The sequence below is a fragment of the Marmota monax genome, unplaced genomic scaffold, assembly GCF_021218885.2.
Source record: "Marmota monax isolate L192 unplaced genomic scaffold, Marmota_monax_Labrador192_F-V1.1 WCK01_AAM20220418_F8-fsc00122, whole genome shotgun sequence".
Classification (NCBI taxonomy): Eukaryota; Metazoa; Chordata; class Mammalia; order Rodentia; family Sciuridae; genus Marmota; species Marmota monax.
Window position 1 is genome coordinate 6,089,489 of NW_026695223.1, and position 8,430 is coordinate 6,097,918.

The 8,430-nt window shown below is 40.8% G+C and overlaps 1 protein-coding gene across 1 annotated transcript; it reads right to left on the bottom strand.

Annotated features, from left to right (window-relative positions):
- Positions 1-662: 662 nt before the first annotated feature.
- Positions 663-6,883, bottom strand: LOC124086073 (serine protease 58-like). The gene is made up of 5 exons (XM_046434080.1): positions 6,687-6,883; positions 5,785-5,952; positions 4,011-4,261; positions 1,129-1,277; positions 663-812 (listed from the first exon to the last, which is right to left on the bottom strand). The coding sequence occupies exons 1-5, from the start codon at positions 6,881-6,883 to the stop codon at positions 663-665; spliced, it is 915 nt and encodes a 304-aa protein (XP_046290036.1).
- Between the last annotated feature and the right edge of the window lie 1,547 nt (positions 6,884-8,430).

An 8,430-nucleotide genomic window follows, 5' to 3' on the forward strand; every position in this document is an offset into this window, starting at 1 on the left:
TTGTGACAAGGAATCAGCACCAGGAAGTGGGGGACACAGGAACAAAGCTGGGAAAGAAAGCAGGTCGAGAGAGACTCACATTTTGAACGGGGCCAGCGGTTATAGGATACATGGAATCTTGCGACATTCTTTCTCTTCCTCTATCATTTATTTTCTACCTTCAGGTGTTACTCATTTCCATGTATTTTTCCAGAACATATCACACTTTCACACTTTTATTTGCTTTTCTGATACCTCCCCAATGGTCTGCCTCCTTGATGGTGGTTCCTCCTGTGATTCCACCTAAATGCTTAGATTTATGCCCTTAGAGATTATTATTCAACTCCATGATCACAGTTGCTACAAGAATGGACTAACCAATGACAAAGGTCATTCCATACCCTTGCATGTACCTCCAGCGAATGCAGTGTGTATTATTAAATAGTTGGTGGTACCATGATTGTTGTATGAATGAACAAATAGTTGGGGTGTTGCTAAATTTCTCTTCATTTCAAAGTTCACATGACAAAGAAAGCAGCAGTCATGACAAATTTCTGGTGCCTTTTTGTTTTTATTGAATATATTTCCCTTGAACCATGTTCATGAAGAGAAAAGATGAAGAGTTGTAGATCCAGTGTAGAAAACATGAAGAGATCAGGCTGAGGGGATGGGGAACAGGCAACTCAATAGGATTCCATGATTTTCATGATCCATCTTGAATAGGCATAAATTTCTGTAAAGAATCCCTCATTTCCCAGGGTATAACCTGCTTTTGCCCAGGTCAAGATTCCATGCAGCCTCCCACTGCAGATGGCTGGAGCAGCTGAAACTTCCTGCCAGGGAGAAGGAACACGTTGATGTAACTTTGTTGTCACACAAGAGTAAACACTATGAAGTGATGCACTGTAGTAGCAAAATCGTCTAAGGAATGGATTTCTACTGCTTGAGAAGTGACAAGCCTCTCTTCACATGCAGAGAAGTCTCACCCTTCTCAGTTTAAGCTTGATCCATCCTGAGTGTAAGAAGGGGAAAGGACAGATGTTGACCCCAGATCTCTGCCCTTTACTCTGTGGAGGGCTTTAGGAATTAGACCCTATTGTCATCTCTCTGCCCCATGGAGCCCACACTGTCTTACCATATGGAACATACCTTTACTTTCGTTATGAGGCTTAGAGGTTGTCCCACACACATGATGTTTAATTTTGGTTTTGTTTCTTCTTGTTGTTGGAGCACATTCTGGCAGTCACGGGCAGAAAGAGGATGTTGGCTTATCCATGTCATGATGTCTGGGTCACTGACTGTGGGAACGAGAAGACAAATGGACTCCAAAGTTTAGCTCCTTATCCCAAGTGCCCTTATGATCAACCCCTATGTTGGAGACAAATTCATCCCTGAGAATATTTCAACCCACATTCCACCCTTCTTGAGGTTCTTGGTTCAGAATCTGTGTGGGAGAAGCAGATTCATAAGTCCCCTTCCATCAGTCACCAAATCTTTAATTTTCTCTCTACTGTGAATAACGTATATACCTTTGAAACAACTGTGTAAAGATGATGAGTGGCCACTCGAAGAAAGATAGTAAAAAGGCCATGTCTCCGTGGTCTACACACCATCTTTTCCTTTTAGCATCTACTTCATTTTCTTTACATTGGTAACTATGTTTATGGTGTAGAACTGCTTTTCAAATTGAAGTTATGGGCTACCAATGATTGAGAAATGCCACATCAGGTTATTTTGCTGTAAGAACGTCATAGAATATATTTCACAGACCTAGATGGGACAGTCCACTGCACACCTGGGCTATGAGGGATAGCCACTGCTCCTAGGCTACAAACACATATGGCAAGTCACTGTACTGGACAGTGCAGGTAATTGTACCACAATAGTAAGGATTAAAGTATGTAAATATATCTGAAAAGATAAAGTGAAAAACACTAGGTAATAGGAATTTTTCAGCTTCATTATAATTTTAAGGGACCAGTGTTGTATGCCTTCCATCACTGAAGCATGTGGTACATGATTTCAAATAGATTATCTATAAACTGATTACTTAGAAGTGCGTTATCTGTATGTAAAGACATATTTCTCCCTCAGAAGTCATTCTGTTCATCTCTTTCGTAGCAATTGTTTTTTACACTGTCAATTTCAAGATGCAGGGACTCTAGCTCTACAGGGTTGTGTAATTTTAATCTCTGGTATAGAGTATGAAGGAAGAAGAAAAGAAACAAAGAGTGATCAGAGACTGATCATACTAAGCCTGGTGGCTCTTAAGGAGCAGGATTTTTCTGATAGAGTATATCCAAAAAATGCCCCAAAGCAGAATAAGCCAAAAAGTCTCAGAACAGAAAAAGTAAAACAGAGAGAAGTTATGTTTAGTTTTATGGTTTTATATGTCCTAACTAAAATATGTTTAACAAGCTAGATGAAATAAATTACTTGAAATAAAAAAATTCTTAATAAATATCAGAAGCCCTGATATTTATTATATCAGGAGAGGAGTGGTCCCTCACTATAATTGACATGTAGAGCCCACACCATAAAAACCTTTGCATGGTTTTATTTTATTTACAAATGGAATACTTTTGTAAGGTGTGATCCAAATTGCTTTGAATAAGACTTAAGTTAAGGACAAAAATCACATGTTGTAGTTTTTTGTTCAGAAAATATATTCACTTAAGATTCCCAGGTACTTTGCTTCTAAATTGAAATGTGAAATTGCAACACACTGAAAATATAAAAGTTCTCATTTCTTTTCTTTTTTTTTTTTTGCTTTTAAATAACATAATGATTTTAAAAGTCCCACGTTATTTGTCTTCGCAGAACAAACAGACCATCTGTGGGTGCCAGATGCAGGGTTTAAACCTGATTCAACAGGTTTTGACAATACTTAAAGAGAGCATAAGTGGTCATTAGCAGCCACATAAAGTTATCTGCCAACAGAGACCAACAGATTCACTAACTTTCTTTACAAAGTGCCCATGAGAAGACAGACATCTCCTACAGACATCAAATCTCTCTGCTCATCCAAATTTGGGTTCACAGAGGAGGGTGTGTGCCTACAACATGGGTGGTGACCATAAGGTATGTGTGGCCAGAAAGACACCTTCAGGAAGTCATAATGATCAACTCTCTATGAACCACCCAAGTCTTCTGCCTCTACAGGGAGATTTCAGATGTATCAGGAGGGATGAGATTAGTAATCTCAGCAGGGAGCCATCTCTGGTGATAGGACAGGTGGCTCTGCAACCACCCTCCTCTCCTCTCTCTCAGGGTCACCTGGAATGAATGGATTATCATGGCTCTGCACAGGCTGGGTTCTCTATGGTGGGGAGTGGGATATAAACTCTCTGGCTTCATCTTGTCCTGTAAGCTTTGTTTTTCTTTTTCCCCTGCTTTTGGGTGGGGTTCTTTGGAAGTCTCAATGAGCAACCACCCTCTTGGCCTACTGTCTGTGCATGAGGACACTCCATCTGTATGTGCCATTTGTAATGGTCTAGAATACCCTGGGTCTGGAATACCCTCCAATGTGAAATCGCAACACACTGAAAATATAAAAGTTCTCACACTGTATTTTTCTGACCTCTTCCTATTCCTGTTGCTCCCATGTCTTCAGAGAGGCCTGACAGGTCACCCTATATACTTGATATTCGGTTGATATTCGGTTTTGTGCTTTATTTTTGGCCATTTACTTATTTTTGCTTGCTTCCTCTACTAGAATGTAAGCTCCATGTGGGAAAACTGATTCCCCATCTTTATTTTAAAGTCCAGAGTTCCCTGGACTCTGGCCTTAAATGTTCTACATATACAACAATTACTGCCTACTCCGTTTTTTTTTTTTTTTTGTTTTTGGTGTCTTATTAGCTGCCTCATAGCCAGTCTCCAAATTTTATCTTTGACTTCCAATTCTGGCCACATAAAGCTTGGCAGAAATCCCTCCAGGAGCAAGAACATTGCTCATACCAGCTCTTTCCATCAAGTGTATCTGACCACGTTTTCCCAGGTCCAACCTCCTTAAGATGAAGAGCACTCACGGTTTTTGTAGTCATTCCAAGTCCAGGTGGGGATGAAGCAGGACTCGTTAGATGAGATGTGCTCCAAGGATATGGCAATGGTCCCCACATAGTTGTTGAGTGCCACAGGTTTGGAGAGTTTTATCATCATCAGGTCATTTTCCAGAGAGTTTGCATCAAAGTCAGGGTGAGTCATAGTCAATGAATAATTTTGTACCTGCTCTTTTTTATTGTTGATGCTGGGTTGATAAACTCCAAGTCGAATTTTGATGCTTTGGAAGGGAAAAAAAGGCAAGGAAATGAGAAAGAGGAGAGTCAAGAATGTCATCCTATAAAAAAGATCAGAAGTCACCTTCTCCTATCATCTTAATTTCATTTATTAACCTGAAAGCTGCAGTGATGTATCTTTGTCTGTAGAATAATAATTCTTGACAGGACCATTGTATTACAGACATGCTTTTATGAAGCCTAACCTGTAATGCACTCAAGAGTCAGTTGTTAAGATTTGGATAATCTGAATTAGTAGGTGGTGGGATGGTACCGCAGTCAGTGATTCCACAGTGCTTCATCTACCCTACACTGTCTAGACCACGTACATGGGACATGGGGCACGCTGTTTCTGGATATTCTTAGGTGTTTTGATGATTTTCTCAGGCCCATATCACTATACTTACCATGTCTTGTCTAGATTGATCAAAGACTCACGAGATTCTCCTAGTAGTTTGTTGAGACTGCCAGAAGCCTTTTTGCTTATAATCCCTCATAATCCCCATTTAGACTCACCTACTTCCATTTTCAGCAGTCTAATCATGCAACATATCTAATAATTCCTGGGCTCCTAATAACCTGCCCAAAGCAGTTCACGTGTTAAATATGAGTGATAGAAAGAACGTCTGATTTTCTAACTCTAAGTCCAGGAGGATGAGAGCTGACTTATTTCCTTTCTGTTTCTCCTGATACAGAGGCCAGGCATTCAATATGTGTTGGAATAAACCGTCTTGACAACCAGGTGGCTGAGAGTTGTAAGTTTGAAATGGCCCTTTAAACTCCTGCAACTGAGTAGGACTCCCTTCACATGACCCATTTGCATGCCCAAGAAAAGTGCAGATGTGACATTATTGTGCATCATTATTGTGCACGATGCCCTCCTGCCCTTCTGTTACCTGCATGGTGAGACTCTGCTTAAGAGGCAGGGGCAATTCTTATCCTATGAACATCCCCTGACCCAGTATACTCAGTCAATACCAATTCCTCAGTTGGCCAAATACCCTTCTATCTTTTCTACCTCAGAGACTATAAAAATAGTGATCCCTGGGTCTGGAATACCCTCTACACTATATTTGTCTGACTGCTTCCTCTTCCTGTTGCTCCTCATGTCTTCAGAGAGGCCCGACAGGTTACCCTATACATTGCTCCTTTACATTGCAACTTGATGTTCTGTTTCATGCTTTATTTTCAGCTATTTGCTTATTTTGGCTTGCTTCCTCTACCAGATGTAAGCTCCAAGTAGGAAAACTGATTTCCATCCTGTTTCCTCACTGTCTTCTCAGTGCATGAAACAGCTGTTGCTATAGACTAACAATGAGAGAATATTATTTACTTCCCATGAAAATCTTATGACCTCTTCCTCTGGATCTCTACTTCAAACACCCGACTGTGTATTCTATTGAAAACAAGCCTCTCTATCTTCATGGATCTTCCAAATCCATCAAAAACTTGCTGGGCTATTTTACCAGACTTACTTACATCTATTTGAATAATCTCCCCCTGATTCCATAAGCAAAGGGCTACTTACGGTAAGGGGCAGTGGGCAGCTGTCAATACCCACTGGGGGTGGATGAGACACCCAACACAGGGCTCTGTGGTGGATTTCAGATAGACCATGTAAGGAATAGTAAAATCATCTTGTGCTTTTTTCTTTTCATTAGAAACATTTTCCACAATAAGTCCTGGAGAATCAAGAAGTCATAGGTGGGTGGAGAGACAAAGAAGAAAAGAGATCATGACTGGCTATGCTGGTGTTCTCTAACGGAAAGTTTTCAAGGATAGTATAGAGTTCTTTAATTTATTCTTGACATTTTAAAAAGTAGGAGAAAACCATCCACGCCACCTGAGCTCTACACATTAAGGAATTTGACATGTGTTTTTGCTTGAGATGAAATTATATTAAAGTTTGGTGACGCTAACTTATGTGCTCATCTCGTGTTGATGAGAAATGCCCATTGACTGTACTGTGTGTTATAAAACTGAAAAAACTAAATGAACACCCTAAAACATTATTTTAAAAATTAACTTTTGGACTGGGATTGTAGCTCAGTGGTAGAGTGCTTGCCTCACTTGCATGAGGCCCCGGGTTCGACCTTCAGCACCACATAAAAATAAACAAATAAAAATAAAGATATTGTGTCCATCTACAACTAAAAAAAATATGTAAAAAAATTAACTTTTGACAAGAATGGGGCTAACAAAACAAAAGATTGCCTGACTTGGAAAGAAGTGAGATAACGGGGTGGGGGGGCTTCCTGAACCCCTGACCTGCCTGCCCTCCTTTTTCTAGGCCCACATCCTCGAATAACCATCTGCTCTGGGAAAGGAAACCACCTGGCTGTGCAGGAGAAAATCACATGCCCACGAGCTCAAAGAGCAGGTCCCAGGACTGAACAGGGCAGGGCAGTGGGTATGTCCTGAGTTGCTCACAGGCATCGGGCATCAGAGGGACTCAGAGAGCAGGTCCAGAGGACCAGCTGTGCATCCAGGTGCTTTAGTTCATCTCCTGCAGCAGCTGCTGCTCTCTTCAGTTGCCCTTCCAACCCCTGCATATTGCCCGAGGCAGGAACCAGGCCCAGACTCTCACCAGTTGCACTCAAGAGCAGGAGAATGAGAAAATCCTTCATGGCAGACTGCAATCCTTCTAGAGCAGAAAGTTGATCCGAAATGAGTCCCAAATCCTTGACAAGAACAGCTGGGGAATTGAGGGGTACGGAGAGAAATGAAGGTCTTAGGGAAGTCTTCAAACTAGTTCCTATCAAGACCCGTTGTCTAAGGAGCCAACTCAGATGTGGGTGAAGGAGAGGAAGGGACAGACCCAAGCAAGCTCTGGTGCCTCCTCTCTGATCCCTGAAGTCTCCCAAGGCGTCATTATATAACCTGATCACCTCTTCCCTCCCTCTCTGTGACATAGCCTTTCTTTGTGGTCCCCTCCTTCCTTTGTGACTTTAAACCTCTCTCCCTGCCTTCCCCTGTCATTTCCTTTTTTTCCAAAATCCCTCTGCTGTCTCCACTGACTCACAAAACACTGGGGTCTAAAATGCATTGGATAAACCTTTTCTCCTCAGTTTGGTGATGAGGAAGTTGCGATTCTCACAGAAGTTAGTGGCAAAGTCGAAACTCGGAACAAGGTCTCAAGATGCCCTGTGGCAAAGTTGAGCTCTACTTGGACCCTGTGTGCTTCCAGAAATCAGGAAAAGGTAAGAAATTCCCTCACCCTTCTGTGTTCTAGAAGATGAATTACCACCAAGAACCTTCTTCCCACCAGACTTGGATCAGACTTTCCATGTACTTGTCCTTTCCTCATGGCTCCATGAAGACATTGAGTCACCCCCTGTTGACCTGTTGCAGGTCAATCAGATCTTTCCCCCTTTTCTTGTACCTGCTGACGAAGGCAGAGGAACGATCCTCCAGGTCCTCCTCTTTCATTTCATGAATGATGAGCTAATATCAAACAGTACATTTCCTTGAAACTAGCTACACTCAAATGAACATTTTCTATTAATCCAATGGACAGAGCTTCCCTACTGTTTGCAAAATAACCCAGAATCTAAATCCTGCTACTTAAATTTATTTATCCCTCCCTCTGAAGGTGTAGGACAAAATTACCCTGCCAACATGCTCTAGATCTTCAGAAATGGGATGCTTTCCTATGGAATAGTGAATAAAACCAAACTTTATACCTATTGCTTTTTCTAAATGTACCACACTCCATTTTGTAAGATAATCTTATCATAATACTTTCCTGTCTCCTAGAGATAAGTAATAAATCATGGGTTTAACCCCATATTTTATAGAGATTGAACAAATGCAAAACAGGCAGCCCTGGACTGACCTTTGCCATAGTAAATGAAGTACTGATGAGTTATGAGAGACTATAAAAATAGCATTCCTCTATCTGTAAAAAATATATACAAACTTAGTTCTTGTGAAATTTAATTTTTAACTTAAAATATGTCATCTGGATATTCCTAAGTGTTCTACTTTGGGGATTCCATTTCTTTAGTATCCAAATCTTTAAAACATGATTTATAATATTAAGGTCCCCATTTATTGAGTTTTTACCATGTGTCACATGTCCTATATGTGTGAACTCACTTATCCTTTATAATGGCCTATAAGTTAAGTGTCATTGATACTCATTTTCTAAAATATGCTGAAGCTCTAAGTTTAA

What these genes read in the sequence shown, in the direction of transcription:
- LOC124086073 (XM_046434080.1), bottom strand. Translation starts at nt 6,883, where the DNA reads ATGAAGGATTTTCTCATTCTCCTGCTCTTGAGTGCAACTGGTGAGAGT. An exon ending in GCTGCCCACTGCCCCTTACC is followed by an intron (nt 4,262 to 5,784) that starts GTAAGTAGCCCT and finishes TCCCTTCCAAAG; the next exon opens with CATCAAAATTCGACTTGGAG. An exon ending in TTGGAATGACTACAAAAACC is followed by an intron (nt 1,278 to 4,010) that starts GTGAGTGCTCTT and finishes TCGTTCCCACAG; the next exon opens with TCAGTGACCCAGACATCATG.